The 18688-nt window shown below is 48.0% G+C and overlaps 1 protein-coding gene across 1 annotated transcript; it reads left to right on the forward strand.

The window, feature by feature from the left end:
* The first annotated feature begins 2331 nt into the window (after positions 1–2331).
* Positions 2332–11939, forward strand: LOC144179432 (carboxypeptidase inhibitor-like). Its single transcript, XM_077707784.1, has 3 exons — positions 2332–2548; positions 10162–10278; positions 11639–11939. The coding sequence occupies exons 1-3, from the start codon at positions 2500–2502 to the stop codon at positions 11758–11760; spliced, it is 288 nt and encodes a 95-aa protein (XP_077563910.1). The 5' UTR covers positions 2332–2499; the 3' UTR covers positions 11761–11939.
* Positions 11940–18688: the final 6749 nt, after the last annotated feature.

The raw sequence follows: 18688 nt of genomic DNA on the forward strand, positions 1-18688 counted from the left end.
TAAGAACCCTGTGTTACCACGATCCCCCTTGCAGCATTGGACCCGTTAATCTACACCATTCTGGAAATGTTCCTAATCAAAGTGCGTTTTCGCGTCATTCTATATAATTGGACTCACAGAATCCAGCTAGTTGCAACCGCGCGCTGGACTCAGTTAGCAAATATGGAACGGCTGGGGATCAGTCTCCGATGGTATTCCTTTGCGTATTTACTCTCTCTATTCGAGACCGCGCCTCGATACAATAACGTCATCACACTGCTACAGACAGGATGTGTGTACTGTGTACTGGGCGCTGCTTTATCGGGTCACGCAGAAGGTTAGGGCTTGGACAGTTAAAAAGCACTTCCATCTCGGGCAATCACAAGCCTGCGGACAGTGGAATGGGACTCATCAATCACACGTGCACATATCAACATGTGCTCATCGTTTGACGGGAGGAGTGGGAAGACCGGATGTAGCGTCACCTGCTTCAACCGGAGCACCAAACTCATGTGGTTGTGAGCAGTGTTTTGTGGGCCAAAGCCTCCTCGTTTCAGGATGTGTGTGCTTGTGTGAACGCTTCGCCCATGTTTTTGAGGGAGGAAAGAGGTAGAGAGGCGGGCGCATTGAGTTTTTTAAAGCATAAGCTACCTATTTACACTAAATTTAGGGTTGAAATTACGCTAGTAAGTACATTTGGAGCCTTTTGTGTACAATTTTTCCGGCTGTTAGTTTGTTGTAAATTTATCGAATCATCTAATCTATTATTATTCGCGTGGAGTGTATAAACGGGAGCAGAGGCACGGCGCAACCGCTCCACCCACACCGCCCTCACGATAACATATTTTGGTAACACAATATCATGCTTGCGTTCCAGCCTACGCACACTGGTGACGACAAACATCGCGTGGCGATAGGGAACTGCCCTTCAATATTACATTGCCAGAGAGCGTGAATTTCAGGGGTTTCTTCTCTTCTTTTTTACCTAGGTGATACCCGAATGGAAAGGCAAGCGCCAATTTCTGAAGTTGGTATTCTGTGTCAGAAAGCTACTTTTCAGGTGTGACGCATGCGATTGCGCGTGTATACGAATAATTTGTACAGCCCGGCATTTTACCGCGAACCTCACCATAATTTCGCACAGACGCGTGATTGCGTTTTTTTGCGTTTATCTGAAAAGAAAAAAAATACGTTACGAGAGAGAATTGAATTCGCATCCTCACGCAATAAGGCCCCTCCTAACCCATTAGTCTCTTGTGGGGTGACCCCTAATTTCGGCAAATATATTTTTACAGCGGGGCTGGTACACGTCCGGTTCTGACCACAACTGGGCGTGCTTACACGGTATGTAGAAAAAAAAAGCCGCGTTGGCATAATTCTATCTTGCGGCAAAGCCAAGATTCTCGTGACTGCTGTGTAGCACCCAATCTAATGCAGATATCCGGAAGAAAATCATACTGAAACTGGCCGCTACGAGTTTCGGCGCATTTCCTATAATTTTCATTGTTAGTTTCTTTGTAAAATCATTCAACACAGACAAAATGAGACGGCCTTGTCCCGCAGCTAGTGGCTAGACCTGGGACCAAATACTCCAAAGTTTCATTCACGTGTCCAAATTAGCTGCAAGTGAAGTTGCACACCTTGCAGAATCCCCGGCTGCTCTCAATACATGGTAATCTACGGAGAGAATATGGTTACAGAAGATGGCTGCAACCCTTCTTTTATCGAAACTATATCCTGAAGCAAGTTATATAAAAATTACCTGATACCAAGACTCTATCATTACACTGAGTTTCATCTACTTTGCTCAATTAAGTATTTCGCACTAGAGCTGCGAATATTGTTGAATTTCCGTCTGCTCTCAGTACGTGGAATTGTACGGGAGAGAAATGGACATTATTATGTTTGTCCGCAACAATGAAACTCTATTCTTCATTTGACGCTTCATTCAGCTAATTACTAGACAGTGTGATCACTCGAAAATTACAATCCTGTTTTATTTCGCGAACTCTCTGGAAAGCGCCCAGATTCACTGGTTATTTATCTTCACCGAGACGAAGGGGACTGAATTTTTTTGTTCACCTGCCTTCTGGAACTACTATTCCCTGAAAGGGGCGACCGCACAACAATTGCCATCTGTAGCGGTAACGTTTGCACGTTGGCAACTGGCCTCGCAATGTGCCAAGGCCAGTGGACGCTCGAACCAAGGAAATACGGCCGCTAAATCCGGCTAATGCAGAGAGAGGAAACCGACGGCGGCGCAGCGAAAGGTGATCTGCACACACGCGTGCAATAGCTCCGGCACGTTTCTCGTCCGATTCACAAGCCCCGCGGCGCCGTTGTGAAAACAAAACAACTTTCACTCGCCCGGTCGCTGGAAGCACGTGTCCGCGTGCGCCGCTCTTCTCGTTAAAGGGAAGAAGGAGAAAGCGCTGGCCAGGAACGTGCCTCGACTTTAAGACCGCCAGCCAGCAAGCCAGACAAGCAGTGTAAGGAGCGCGAGCCCACTTCCCAGCCACGATGACCACCGCTGCTTTCCTCTTCGTCGTCTGCTTCTTAGCGGTTCTCGGTGAGTGCCGCAGGCATTTACTCGCCCTTGACCCGCTTTCGCGCAACCAGTTTAGTCTAGCTGAGGCTTCGGTGGAACGACGTGCGAATTTCCTGTTTTTCGGATGCCAATCCTGAATTGGCTGATGCGCTATAGCCTGAAATAGTTTCCATTACTGCTTGCAGCGATGAAGGCAAAACGACAGGAGTGCCGCAACATTTAACGTTACTTCAAACATGGCAGCAAAAATCAATCTGCGCCAACCTTGCAAGAATATTCAATCCTACGCAATGTTTTGATGAGACTTGTTGGGGTGTCTGGCGTGAGCAGCGTCTTATTTACCCAAGGGGCCCGTGAGATGCGTCTCAGTGTTCGGCCTCCTCCTGTTGACCAAACATTTCCAGTGCCCCTGCGATTTAGAGGGCAGTTATAAGAGTTTTCATTGGGAAGGCTCATTACCACGCCCTCCTTTAAGATGACACTCTTGTGGGAGCGACCATTTGTATTTAATACTTCGCTTGAATTCGGTCCGAAGAAACAGTTTCGCTTCCTTGCATATAACGCTTGAATTCAATTTGGCACCGAAGCTTTGGTATTAGAACACAGATAGCATTATCAGCAACCATACGGACATGTGAAGAGCGTGATTCGATAGTGGCATTCAATAACTGGTAACAATTTATCTTTAGGTATTATTCGAATTTGACCACCCGCTCCACCCTCTGCTTCAATGGGCGTAATAATCGCCGTTGGCTGCACGATCCATGGTAAAATCGAAAATTTCATCTTTTACAACGAGCGTTATTCAGTCACATCAGCCAGCAATGGATACCGTAAACCAAGGACTCCATTTGGCATGGTGAATTCCGGTTTGTCTTGAGGAATTGAGGCTGGACAGCAGAGTCTTAGCCTCGGTTCCGGGGGATTGCAGGTGTCCGCATCTTAGCGCTATCACGGAGTCGTAGCGAACGGGGGAAAAGAGCTGAGGTATAAATACAGATGGTTGAATATGGGGTTGAGTACTCGGTCGAACTCAATAACAATAGGCTGGCAGAGATAAGTATAGGGTACGAGATGCTTACTGTTTCCGCTTTTATTACGATTCCCAAATGACCCGCCGCAGTGTCTCAGTGGCTAAGGCGTTGTGCTGCTGAGCACGACGTCACAGGTTCGATTCCCCACCGCGGCGGCTGCTTTTCTGATGGAGACGAAAATAAAAAACGCCAACGTGTACAAGATTTCCCCGCACGTTGAAAGCCCCAGGTTGCCAAATTTAATCTGGAGCCCTCCACTATGGCGCGCCTGACCACCTGCGTTTCGTCGCCGCGTTAAATCCTACAATCAATCAATCAATAAATCACTCAATCAATCACGCTTCCCAAACGAATTAAAAAAAAAAAACTTCGTTAAAAAGCTCGCACCTGCAAGGTATGGCAGGCATTCTAATCGAAAATCAGTAGAGGCTCTGACAGCCGAAATTATGTTAGGACGAAATAGGCGCGAAATACCCCGGTGAAGACAGAGAGAAAGACCTTATATGCGGGTAGACTAAGGTCTATTACTATTATTCCGCCAGAAGAATTACGACGAGCTGGTCAACGAGGGCCGCTGTCACGACAATGTCTGTCGGGATGGCTTTCAAAGTAAAGGCGAATTATGTGCTCATGCCAGCGCTTTGACGGAGCAAGTTGCTTTCAACCAGCAGGGACCCGAATCTAGTGGGCCAGGTGGAATTTGTGGCGTCAAGGGCCGCGGCTATATTCCCGGCGGGGGCGGTGGCGGTGACGTTCGTCGTTTTTACACCCATTCGAGGTGCTGTTAATTCTCCTTAATCATTTCATAACGGCGCTACGCCCGCTGTCAGCCGACTGCGGAAATTGTGAAAGAGGCATCGGTCGTGGCGAGGGGAATAACCGTTGCGATAACCGTTGTGAAACGGGTGGGAGGTGGCGAAGTGGAGCGCCGGAGCGGCGCCGAGTAAATGTGCTTCTCTGGAATGAAAACTAGGAAGGGGGGGGGGGGGTGGCGGAGACAGATACTGATTTGCAGTAAACAATGAAATCAGCAGCACGCCTGCGTGCAAAAAAAACTCGCAAATCGACCAGCCATCTCCCGCCTCGCTGCGCGCAGCCGCAGAGGAAAAAAAATGCCGTTGGTCTTGCCGGCTGTGTGGTCATGTTGGAGTCTCCCGGACCTCCCCTGTAATTGCATTAATCTCTACAGAGAAACAGATGCAAAAGGCGCTGTGTCTCCGGTGTATCAGTTCCTGGGTTGTCCAGTGACTTCTTGTTAGGACACACTTAGCAGTAGCCCCATGGGACAGATAGATGTTGCTTTGTGTCCCGTCTGCCGCTCTCGCCGGACGCGCTGTTGGCGGCATATGGGCCTCTCACCCCCATCCGAGCTCGGGGAAACACTATCTCACGACATGCTCATAGTACTCCTCCCGCCGGAGTAATATCTGCGCTCTCTAGGATAATCCACGGACGTTGCAAATCTGGGACGCCGAAGTTCCGCTCTCTGGAAACAGTCATTACAGTACTAATGCAAGTAAGGCTAGTAATAAGCAATGAACGGCATCAGCGTGCTATGAAGATTGTGGATAGATAGCATAATTCCCTTTATAATGCTTGCGGCTGTACTGCTTGCCTTCATGTCAAACTTTAACGCGGGTATTTTCGCATATCCGCAAGTGAGTACAAAAAGGTGGACGAATTTCTTCTAACCATACTTTAAAAGGCAAATTTACACAAATGAAAGTTGAGCCAATAATGTCGGTGGACAAAAATGCTGCAATCTGTTAACCCTTCTTCCCTTTGTAGACCCTTTGTTTTTTATTCTAGTAAAGCCTGGGCGTGTCTCGTACTATTATATCTCCTGAATGCCGATTTTTACGATATCTTCAACGTGGCCTGGTTTCCAATCCGCTGCCTTCAAAATCGCCCTTTGTTTTGGAAGGAAAGGTTATTAGGCTAAAAACATTATTTCAGAAAACTTCCCTTCTCGCCGAATAAATTTCCACCGCTACCTAGCGGCGTTTTCGCTTAACCAGTAACTCTTTTGCTTGTTTGTTACGTTTCGTCTTCAAAAAATGGCGTAACAGCCACTTCCAAATTCTTTAATTATACCTTTCTAGTTTTATGTATTACCCCCTTGTTCGTATTTCCTGCCCTTTCCCGTGCGCCGGCTTTCGTGCGTGTTGTCGTCTGGGGTACTCTCCTGCTTGGTAGCGCCGGTTCGCGGAAACTGCAAGGAAGAATTGGCATGGTTTGTGGAGCCTTGGGGAGGAGGCGCTATTCCGTGCACATATTTCCCGCCTGTCAAGCTCGAGCAGTGAAGTAAGGCAAAATGCCGTCTTCTGCACGCTACCCCACGTTTTAGCGATGAGTCAGACGACCCTACTATTCCCATTATAAAGCGGGTGACGTTGTAAGCAGTATTATATAGGCGGCTCTGGTGCATCGCAACGTCTGGTGTCGCCCTAAAGACTAAAGTTGCACCTAGAGACGAATAGATATAAAAACTCTTGCACATGTACTACAAAAAACATATTCCACATAAAACGTGTAGAAACACTCCCTGCGTATTTAAGAAAAAATGAGACGTAAGCTTAAGTTGGCAAATGAAACATTTCTTAAGATAAAAATTGTCGTCCACAACACAAGGTGATGTCGTAAAGGGGATCCAAAAGTGAGCGGAAGGGCTGTGTTATGCTAAAAAAACCGCACACAATCTTTTTTTTTTTTTCGTATCCATTTATTCGCCTCAATCAATTTTCGAGGCAGAATTGAGCTCTATGCTTCAATGTTATAGTTGCAAGTTGTTTGTTGTTATGCACCTCCCGACTGTCACCGCCGCCACGCTATCGTCTGCTGCTAGAATACACGAAAGTTTGCCGCGCGCACAGCAAAATAAACGCCGTGACTATAGGGGATTATTGGTTCTGTGATGAGGTACGAAAAAGCGAAATACTACGGCTGTTAATGGCAAAGCACACTGATGCCGCGGATTCACTAAGTGTATCCCGAACTCGATCAGCGCGGTGATGATAAAAACATTCAGTTTTCTTTATTTTTGTTTTGAATTCGATCATGTGATCCACACGCGTGACAGATGCAATGCGCAGTGTTCTTTGCAAATTTGAGGCTTCCACTGGCTGTTACTACGACCATCAGGACGGTGTAAGTCCACGATTGCCGCCGATTTGCTTCTTCGTTGATGCCGCAACGACCTTTACTCCATCATTGTTGCTATAAGTGTGAGCTTCCATCGTTTTTTTTTGGAAGTGCTATTCCTTTGCCATTACCTTGGAGCTAGTGTTGCCACGATTACGGCGAAAGCTGGAGCCTTTTTCTCCGGCCAATCTTGGCCAATCCCCCTTCGTGGGTGTGCTGGGCTTGACAGACGTGCGCCGGGGAGGCTGGGCAGCCGCAGCTATACGCACGTGCTAACATACACACGCTCGACATTTCCTTGGTATTTGTAACTGCGGACAGGAAAAAATTACGATTTGCTAAACAACTTCGCTGTTAAAAAGCCCGCTTTGTTTTATCATGTTTTGTTAGTGAGTAAATAATTAGCGAAGTCCAGTTTTTAATGCCTACGTGCCGCGCCAGTAAATTTTCCCCTCCGCTTCAGTTAAGCTGGGGAACCCGCGCCACCTGAATTGTGAAAAGTAGTTTCGGGGCTGATTTTTTTTAGGAATTCTGGCCGTGCCTGTTGCATTTTGTCTAGTTCTTCAATGCACCCGCCGCGATGGCTCAGTGGCTAAGGCGTTGTGCTGCTAAGCTCGAAGTCGCGGGTTCGATTCCCGGCAGCGGTCGCTGCTTTTCTGATGAAGGCGAAAAGCAAAAACGGCTCTGAGTACCAGATTTCGGCCCACGTTAAAGATCCCCAGATGGTCAAACTTAATCCGGAGCCCTCCACTACGGCGCGCCTCATCGCCTGTGTTCGCCAGCGCGTAAACCGGACAATCAATCGATTAGTTCTTCCAGCCGGCCAAGAATTATGCGGTTTCAGTAGCGAAAAAAAAGGAATTCTTTAGAACAGTTGTTAGTAAACGCCATAAAACGTGAAAGTGACGAAAGCACGTACATCCACTTTTTCAACCGTAAGCACGTGACAAAAATAAAAGCCAACCAGGCAAACCTTTTGGTGAATTCACGAATTTTCGGATAATTCACGAAGTCGAGAGAAGGACCCTGGACAGATGTTTTGTGCAATGAGTACAAAATCGAGAGTTTTATTAAAATGCTTTCACCCGAACTTTGATGAAACGTTGCGCCATTCTCAGTTTTTGGCCTCGTTGTAGGTGCCCACGAAGCTTGCGCGGCTAGTGCGGGTATTCATCGCCGTTACTAAAGATCTTTCCAGACGCGGTGTGGGCGTGTGACCTGGTTCTGCGTCTGCCCGCGACAAAGCACAACGTAATGAAAGTGCACCCTTCAGATTAGCTTTCGAGTAACGCCCGGCTTCATTCCTTCTTGATACGTGTGTGCTCGCTCGTGCGTGACGTGTTCCCGGACCACAAGCTGTGTTTTGATGTGGCGCACAACTTTAATCGCTGCCCATGAGTTTCCTGCCGTAAAGAAATTTCTTCACTGGCGACGCAGCTATTGGCTCCACACTGGCCGTATGTGGCCAGAGTTTTCTACGACGGCTAAACACTGGCTACACGCGGCATTTCTATTTATCAGAACCTTCAGGTTCCGATAAATAAATATGCCCGTGTGTAGCCATTGTCGCCCTATTCGAAGGAGCGCTGGTGATTCATGTTGAAACCCAGACGCTGACTATAAGGCATATTTTCTGACCAAGGAAAACAGGACGTGCAATGCAATGTGATGCACTTTAGTAGGTTTAGTATTATCTGAACAAAAGACTATCTTTATAACCGTTGGGGTACGAGCACAGCTGAAAAAGATATTCCGCGGCGGCATTGGAACGACTGTAGCCCTCTGAACACGCGGCTGTGTGTGCTGGCTCTCCGAAATTTTTGGCGGTCCCTTACGTCAAATGAATTCTTTGTCACAAGCCTCTCCATAACGAAGCGAACGCCCGTTTTTCGTGCCTTTTTTTTCTATGAATGAGCCGGAGTGGGGGCGTATATCTGTTACGAATTTTCAACTTAGTGCACCAAAATCGCAGCCCCGTTGGCGAGAACGTTGCAATTAAAGACCTTTCAATGCTCCTTGCCACAGTTTTTGTGCGTTTTCCCCAAAATCTGCATAGCTTTTGAAACGTATCGGACATGAGCGTCTGGCATTCAGGTTGTCTGGCTACGAAGCACACCAGCCAAGTTATACTGCTCTGTGCGGCTGAGATATGGACCAGTAAACATTTTTTTTCGTTCGTCAATTGTTGTCTGGTTTGATTGACTTCTCCAATAAGATATCACGATTTTCTGCCTTATTCTTTTCAGTTGTAGCAACACACTCATTCAGTAGCAACTTTGAAAAAAAAGGTTGTCTAAACATTGACCATGATGATCTGAGAGACAACCAAACCGGTCCTCTGACTATTTTTGATGATCCTTTTATTGTTGCGCATTTTCCTACAACCACACGTAGAACCTCGTTCTTTCATTTTGCTTATTCCCCACTGAGGGAGTCGTCGGCCATCATGTTTGTAATAAAGCTTGTTAATTTCAATTAAACCTTCTCGCTTTGACGCTCGTTGTGCCCGCGCGCCAAAATACGTCAGCAGCCATACGCAGAAATGGGCACATAGAGACAAACGCAAATAGAAACGATAAACTATTGGCCAGTGTAAAATACACTGGTGTGAATTTACTTGCCTTGGTTTGTGTGTTTAAACACAATGCAGGCTGTACGCATGCCAATAAGCCTGGCCTGCCAATGTCATAAAGGTAAAAGAGAATGCGGACTAACCAAGGGTACTCCTGTGGTTGCCCTCACGAAGGCTGCCGCGGGCTACCAATCATATGAAATGCATTCGTAGGAGCACAGACGCTTATGGTCGAAGAGTGACACAAAGCTTACATGCCATTTGTGGTGTTTAAAGGAGTACTGACACGAAATTTCCAAGCTAAGATAACTATGTAGAATGCTTCCTTTTTATCAGGAGATATCTCCCAGCAAGTTTCAACAGCAACCGTTCGGCGTAACATATCTTAAATGCATTTTAACCTTCGCCCGCACGAGAAAGCCCACAGCGGGTGGACATGACATCATCTGCTGCTTGCCCCAAACTGCCGACGTCGGGGCTTCCGTGACGAACCCGACGTGCTGCTCCGGTGTGTGTACACGTCATGGTTTTGGGACTGACGTCATTCTCCCTGGGCGCGTGGGTACGGTGAAGACATCGGTCGGTCTGGGCTCGCGCGTGCGCTTGCCCGCGGGCGCTTCCGGAGCGACAGCGGGCGGTACGGCAGGAATGGTGGCGTCACGTGACACCTCCCGTATCGGGCGCTCGGCGTTCTTTTTGTCGAAAGCGAAACTGACACGAATAAAGGACGCCTTAAATGAATGTTTAGGCTGCGCTCTACCGTCTAATGTGTCATTCTATGATGAGTGGGCTGGTAGGTACACATAGCATTGAAAAAAAAAACGTAACACGAACATTTTGTGTAAGTACTCCTTTAAGTGTAACGGCTACGTTGTATTTCTGTGCAGCCTACAGCCAAGGAAACGACTGCGTGTCCCAAGGCTATGGCTGCGTTCCCGCACAGAGATGCCCACCACAGCACAGAAAGAATCTCAAAGGATGCGACACCGTCTGCTGCGACCTCGGTAAGCCAACAAGTGATTCATGTCGATAAAGAGAACCAGGTTACACCTACAATATCGATCGGATTGTATAAAAGAGCCTCGCGGAAAAAACGAATTAAGCGCTTGGATAGATCACCGCATCTTTTTACATAAGTGTGATGTCTTCACTTCCTCTGAATAGCTCGAATCTGTATCAGTGCCCGTACATTGGAACCCCGCCACCGCTAACTTATTGCCTCGACCAGATTTAGGGAAAATCCCCAAGGTGGAGTACGTTTGCTGATCAATTCGCTCAATGCAATTCGATCAATTCAAGTTGCTGATCAATTCGCTCTAGCTCTACAAACGACAAGCCTCCTGGTTAGCTCAGTCGGTAGAGTGACTGCTCTGGTTAAGCGGTGGTCCCGGGTTCGAATCCTGGACCAGGACAACTGTGAAGTTTCTGAGAAAGCTGTATAGCTTTCCTTTGCAGCCGTTTGGCTGCATTTAGGTAGATGTCCACGTTATTGCCTGTTCGGGTTGACTGTTGGCCCTTGATGTACTTTTGCTGTACCATACCTGCCTTCAATTGATACCCTATGTGAAGTAAAAGCTCGTTAATTGGAACTCCGAGAGGACGCCACGTTACTTGGAATCAATGAAAGTTCGGACCAATGAAAGTGAAGCACAAAAGCCATGCAATGCGGTTGTGGAACAGTAGAGCGTGTCAGCCACTGAATAATTAAAAAGTGCCGCGATTGAAGCCTGAATTTCAGCCTTGAAGGAGGATGCTATACCACTTTTTTACTCTAACGGGCGAATGTAGCCGAAGACCTCTTTCTCGCGTGCTTCATGACTAAAGAAAAGATGGGTAGCATTCCATCCGTGCATTACTTCCGTGCGACGGCCGCACTGGTGCTTAGTCCGTCACTTCATCGTGGTCACTGGCCGCGTCAGGTTCTACGCTTCTGACCTCACAAATGATGTCATCTGTGAGCACGCCCCGCACCCTGAACACGGGTCCCCATCCGCAAAGAAACTCCTTCAAGAACGTCCGCTATGGGGGTTTTAGAATGGTTTGGCCCAATTTAACTTCTCTATATCTCCCGTTCTTTTCTCTCCGGAGGCGGGGAAGCCTCATGGTTAGGCAGCCGCGTCGTTTCTCTGGCCGTGCACCAGGCCCCAAGCTGCCGGCGCGGTGGCCCGTAGTTCGAATTATCTGTGGAAGACGCCGCTTGCGTTTGAATGAACGGGGTTTTCATTACGTGGGCTTCTAGGAGAGTCGGCCGAATAACAGTGTGTGTATGCGTGTGTGTGCACACGCACCCCGTCTTCATTTTACAATTCTAATAAGGTTCTTGTTAACACAAATGTGCAATGTGCTTCTTCCCACTTTGTGCAGGAAAACTGACTGGCTGCAGGAACAGAGGAGGGGAGTGCAGCCGCGCTTCTAAGTGCGTAGAGCTGCCGGCAGAAAATCGCAGCTGTCCCAGGGGCCAGAAGTGCTGCGTTTACGTTAATTAACGCATCTGGAGTCAAGGAACCTCTTGCTGGTCGAGCTCGAACTTCGCAAACATCAAGGTGGTCGGCCGCATTTTCATCCTCGCCTAGGAAGTGCTCGATGTCTAGCAAAGGCAAAGACAAAAATTGTGCTGACAAACGAAACGAATAAAGTGATCTACGCCTTAGAGCGACATGCGAAACCCTTTTCTGCTTCTCGTCAATGTCAGAATGACTCGGCTTTGGCGGAGTTTACGCAGAGTGTGGTGCAAATGTGATTAATTCGGCCGTAGTGGCTGGTACCACCACGTTGTTAAAACCCCAGGTGTAGTTGCCGGCAACGTGTGTTTCTCAAATCAGTTTCTCTAGAAGAGTAGAGAACCTGACGCTACTTCCATGGTCTCATCTTCACCAAAAGCAGCAATGGTGATTGAAAATAGTGTCACGGAAAAGGAACACAGAGTTTATATTTGGGGTGAGGAGTGCGTTAAGGGACGCAATAGCAGCCACGATATGCATTTTTCTGAAAATCGGTGAGAGGTTGTTCTGGCAACGTTCTCCGTGTTGGAGTAGGAGAGGGACCGCTGCATAATTTCAAAGGATGTGTTTCTATTCGACTGGATAAAAGTATCGCCTGCGGCCGCTGCTAACCCGAACCATCGTAGCCACGACAAGGTTAGGATAAGTGGGGCTCATTGTGGTAAGTTGTAGTCAAGTTTTCTTTGTTTCTTATAAACAAGGGAACGGGATGGCCAGGAGTGCCTGGCGGCTGTCCCAACTTTGCAGCATGGTGTCAACATGACGCGCAACAACATCACGTGAATCTGCAAAAAAAAAAAACATAACTGCACCTAAAACAAATTATCGCAACCCTTTTCGGAAACGTAGTTCGAGTTAACTTTCGCACTCTTGAATATGTTACAGAAAATCTGTGTTGAAAAACATAAGACTACAAACATTTACGAGCAAGAGTAAAGAAGCGTCTCAGTACTATTTTGATACATGGATTTCTCGCTTAGCAATGCCTACGCGTAACGTCTCAGACAACTCATCTATCGGTGTGTTCAAAGAGCTATAAAACCTAAGGTAAAATCAATATATCCAGACCACAAAATATACCTTAATGATAGCCCTTTCATAAATATACCTACGTAGTGATTGGAGGAATCTCGTTAAGAAAATTTTGGATACGTCATCTTATCTTTCCACGGAGTTAATATAACCTTCAACTGATATGGAAATCAACGTACAGTGCTCATATATTGAGCGAAACTTTTGAGTGTGTAAATTATCTGTCAAAACTGAAACTACAGTGAACTTCTACGTGTTCGCTATAGATTTCGAGGCACATCGCGTAGTATGGTTGAGTAAATGCCTGCATGCATCATTGCCATGATCCCTAAATGTAGCACCTTCATAACGTCTATATGCTAAACTTTAAAGGTACATCTCTAAGCATACATGGTATAAATATTTTCCGAAACAAATTGATTCAGGTATAATTGAATTTCGACTTCGTGAGCGTCATGAGTCCAACACGTAACGAGACTACGAACAGATGAGCTGTCAGTAGAGCTCTTCACCGACAGCGGATTAAAGGGCTGCTGAAGAGCTTTGGAAAAATTCTTGGGGGCGTTTTGTTATAGTTTTCTCAACGCTAAACTCTAAAAACATGTTTGTTTCATGTGTGAGTACATGCAAACCACCTTTTTCGTTCCCAAAACCAATGACCCCTGCGCGAGGCCGCTGTCAAAGCCCCGGCTTCATTTCGCCATTGGCCGGCGGCAGATGACGTCATGTTCGGAAGTGACGGCCTGCGGTGACTGGTCGACCTGGAGAGCTCATTTTGTTCCCGTTCAAATATGGGCCAGTATACTTCTTGGAGATTTGAAGACGGACACGATCTTCCCTTAAAATAGGAGAGCCAGGGGCAGCATAAACGCAACAAGTTCGCTCGCACCGAGCTTTAGAAAGCAGTTTTCCAAAACTCCAACGACTAGCGGCTGACTTCGGTATGTCAGACGCAGGGAAGTTGCGCAGATGTTGGATCATCGTTTTCACTACCAGCGCTAATCACAATTCTTAGCACAGCTTCTAAACACTTCCTCATTTTCTTTCTCGCATGTGTAACCTAGTTCCTACATTCGGGCAGGACGTTCGCGGCGTCGTGCGGAGGTGCTGGTTCCGGGCCGCTCCGTGGCTGGTCAGCATAGATAACGTTAGGCTTGGCGTTGTGGCCCATACGCAGTTTTAGAGTAGGTGAACGCAGCGTTGAGGACCGCAGGATGTTGGGGGAACCCAAACACAATAAGTTTGCGCGCTACGAGTTCTAAAAAAGCGTCCTTCCCAACAGCTGGGGGGTTGGAAAGTCATAATATAGGCGCAGATATTTTATCGCGGTTATCACCGCAATTGTGAATGACAATCCTCAACACAGCTTTTCTGTATTGCCCAGATAATACTGACTAGTGTGATGAGCGGAGTGCTTCACTATGGGAGAGGGTGGCGCCGTTTAGAATGAAATCCCATTGTTGATGCCAGATGGCGCTGCTTGGCGGGAAAGTGTTGCCTCAGCGGACGATGCAGTATGTTTGCCTCGGAAGGTAGAAAGGTGGCCTTGAGCGTGCGTGACTGAAGTGCTTGTGGACGCAATTTTTCTTCACCGGGATGTATTGTTTATTGTTCTGTGTGGGTTCTCGCACATACAAACAATTCCGTCAGCCCCTCCCAGCAGTTTCCGGCTGATATTGCATCGGCCCTAGACGGGGGCGAATCCGTGCCGCGGCAAATCGCGCACGGAGTTTCTGGTTGTTGTTTTCGCGTGCCTGTCACTAAACATCTGTGTGGAACTGTAAATAAAAATTACAAAGCCAAAGTGATGGTTTAAATCGAGAACATGCTTATTGCGTCTTAGGGTAAAAGCGGTGGTTACCGCCCGAACAAGAAGCATGTTTTCATGTTTGCCTCTACATTCGGTGCTACGCGGCTTGCAAAATTGAACATTGACAACAGCTGCAGTTGCTTGCGAAAAGTATGTTGAGAGCAGATGCCCCGAGTGCATGCATATATGTTCACGCATATATGCTCAGTATCACCACTGTTACAACTAGCCTCCCCGCACGATGCGATATTTAAGATAATCACATATTATCTAGAAGACTTCGAGCCAGGGGTGTCAGCAAAGCGATTAACTAGAAATATTCTCGAGAAAAAGTCTCCAACAAAGCGTCACAAGCGCGCTGCGTTGTAAGCCTCCTAGTTTAATTGGCTCAGCCTAACTGGCGTGCCTGGGAAAATTTGCTGCCGACAATATAGCTCGTGCAATTGAAAGGAAAGTGCACCATACACTGTTTTTTCTGAAGCAGCAAGCACTGGTGGATTGCAAAACAAAGCGGCGCACTGCCAACGGTGGCCAAGTACACTACTATATTGCAGTTATATGGATATGGATATGAAAGTGCCACCTGTGCCAGTGGTTCTATCAAATAACGCCTACTGTGTCGCTGAAGAGAATAATTTTGCCAACCATTGCAATAAAAAAATGCCAATGGTTGTAACGCCTTTGGTTTGTGTGCACTAAGCTGTTGCCAGGGTGTTTTTGCTAATTACCTTCAGGTACACCGTAGCTAAACATGTGCTTGAAAAGCGGCCCATTAATCCTTAATCAAGCAATGTTTCTGTGACAAATCTTTTTGGTGAATGCGGGAAAGGCTGCATTAGGAACGCACACTTCGTACAGAAGCATGACATTCCCGACAAGCGCTTGCAATATCTATGAAGACCGCTGGGGACTACGACTGTTCTTTATACAAGCACCAACGCTTGGGCCCAAGCATGCGTCTGTTTAATTAAGAGACGATAAAATTAACCAACTCAGTTCACCAGTTGTGTTATAAAATAAAGTTAGCTGAATAGCACAATAACGAAAGTCTATACTGTTAAAACTGCGCCAGAACGCACCTTTGAGAGCATGGGATGTTCGAAACCCGATAGGTTTGCTGAACTTCATACTGCTTTCGCGCAAGGAACAAATACTCTAAATATGCCATTCCTATTCGAAGACTCAAAACAAACCCTGAAAGCATGTAATCAGCTCTCTCCATAACAGAACAAAAGCAAAAATGCAGCAGTCATCTTGCCGAGGTTGCGAACCTGGCGTGAACTGCACCCTCCTTCCCGGAAGTGCACCATGCGTCGGCCACCGGCATTCATCGCTCGCTGTGCCACCCGGGAGGTACTATAGTTTTTAACTACACTATCGTCCCCATTCTCGCAAATGGAAATTTACTTTTTCGGTTGTTGCCATTTTAGCGGTCGGTGCCGCGTTGAGTCTTGCGCACAGTTAGCGCCATCCTTCGGCCGCTTACCGCCTTGAGCATGCACGTGCAAAGCCTCCGTAAGGCCGCTCGATGGAAGAGAGGTTCCTTCGGAACAAGGTGCCGGCGGCGCGCCGCTGAGCACATTTCAGAGGCCACAGCACCTCCACGGCCGGTCGGCGTAGATAAGTGTCGGCTTCGCGTTCCGGCACAAGTTTCGTCACCGCTTCCAAAGTCGCCTCGGATGATAACGCCTAGCGGGATTTTTCAGCACACTATCATTACTCTCTTGCATCTTTACGTTATTTTGACAACCAAGCTGTTGTTGCTGGCCGAAGTGTGTGCGCTGTGTGGCGTCATCAGAAAAGCTCAATCATAGTTACTCCTGCCGTTTACAGCGAACGTGAGACGCGTCTTAGGCGGAGTGCCCAGTGTCGTTCAGGCTTGCGCGTGGCGCTTGCAAGAAATAACAAAAACAAAAACTCCCACCTCCCCTCGCGGGAACCCCTGTGTAGATGCGACGCATAGGCGGAGTGGCGAAGGGACCGCGTTTTATAGCGCGCATAACGTTGAGGGGACTGGTAAGCCGGTCCCAGTCGATGACGACGATGGCGTACTTGTAAAGCGGCGTGGACTCTAGGTGTTTCAGCCAAGCGTGGATGTTGCTTCGCCGGAGAACGGCACACCGGTTATATGCGCAGCGCGCCCGAAGGAGAGGAAACCGCGGAAGAGAGAGTACTGCACATGCTCCGGCCCCAGCGCGTCTGCCGCGGCTATGACGCAACATGCCGTGGCTATGACGCAACACAATCCAGCACAATCCACTTTAATCCAATCCAATCCATATCCAAATCCAATCCAATACAATCCAAGCCAAGCCAATCCAAGCCAAGCCAATCCAATCGAATCCAATGCAATGCCCCTCGCGAGAGAGTGTTCGCTATCGGAGGGAAGAGGGGGTGAGCGGCGGAGAGAGCAGCTGGCGCGGCGAGGAGAATGGGGGAGCGGTGGACAACGCCGACGACGACGACGACGACAACGACGACGACGCCGGAGGGACAAGGCGAGTGAATCAGATGCTCTGCATCTAAAAACAGTTAACATGCGTCCACGCCTCAAGGGGGAGCACAAAAGACGTCACGCTACAGACGCTCAATTCGCGAACCCGGTTGCCGCCGGTTGTAGACGCGTTCTACATTGGGAAGAATGTTAAAGCCTGAGGACAAAACGATCTGGGCCCCTAAATTGCACGGCGCGCTTTTGCACGCAATAGCCGTGTCCAGGTTAATGTCGGTGTTTTTTCGACATCGAAATCGATTGCAGTATTTTATTTTTTATTACTTAAACGGGTTCCTCGACGCCAGCGCTGCATTACGGTGGAGACGCGCGTGAATGGAAGCTGCCGACTACAAGGTTTACAGATCCGCGTGGCCGAGCTCCATGTGCGTTCCAAGCAGAACGTGGAACCTAGCTAGTGGAACCTTTCGTTGCTGTTGCAGCGTGATTTTTTCTATGCCGCCAGGAGGCGGCGGTTTTCTGCAGTAGATGTAGAATATCATTTGTTATCGAAAATCCTCCGTCGCATGCCCCCGCGCGAGGGACACGAGTAAATGCAGAGCATTGGGGGTGGTCACGTGGCGTAGGTTGTGGTGGTTGGCGGTGGTAGTTGTAGTTGTTGTCGTAGGGGTTGGGTAGTTGGGTTGCGAGACGAGAGAGAGAGAGAGAGAGAGAGAGAGAGAGAGAGAGAGAGAGAGAGACGTAAGTACGTAACGTGTTATTTATTGCGATCGTTTGCACCCCACCCTCTCTGCGGGGCAATCGGTTGGATCGAGACGGCGCGCTGCCGACGCCGAAGCGTCTGAAGCGCGCTGCCGACGCCGAACTTCGTGCACGAGAAGCCGCGGCCAAACGTCAACGTCGGGCCGCGGATCCTTCGCTCGGGCAACGAGTATATTCGTAGCGCGCGCAGTAGAGGGAGAGGAGGTAGCACCTGCTGCTGCAACGCCTCTTTCAGCGCCGGAGCACGCGCATGCGCGCCCGCACCTGTTGTTGAGAGCGAGGAGGAGCGGGGGAGGGGCGCACGTGCTGGCTGGCTGCGGACGCCGACTTACGGACGCATAACATCGTGAGTTAAAGAAATGCTCTGCATTTAAAAACCAAGCATCCATGATTTTTTAAATAAAGGAACACTGTAAATATCCCTTGCGTACTAATTTTCTGTCTTATATTTGCGTAATGTCTTGTTTTTGTTCAATGACAAGTATGAACATATAAACCGGGCTTAGACATTTTCATTTGGCTGTGAGTATATAAGACTATTGCGCAATATCAATTTTATTTTTGCCTGGTGGCTGAATCGAGTTACAGACAGACAGACGGACAGACAGAGAGAAAGACATACAGACAGACCAAAATTTCTGGGTTTAAAGGGACACTGAAGTGAATTTGTCAAGCTCCCGTTTTTGCTTGCACTGTGTAGACTGGCTCAAATTAACACACTATTCATCGTTCATCCTGTTGACAAATCGGAAATTATTTTACAAAGCGCGAAAGAAGAAAAACTACTATGCGCGGTTTGCGGCGGCCGCACCAACTAAAGGCTGTGACGTCAGGAGGGGGGGGGGGCACCGTGATTG

Source organism: Haemaphysalis longicornis, unplaced genomic scaffold (assembly GCF_048455015.1).
Source record: "Haemaphysalis longicornis isolate Haplotype H1 unplaced genomic scaffold, Haemaphysalis longicornis Haplotype H1 scaffold_4, whole genome shotgun sequence".
NCBI classification, from domain to species: Eukaryota; Metazoa; Arthropoda; class Arachnida; order Ixodida; family Ixodidae; genus Haemaphysalis; species Haemaphysalis longicornis.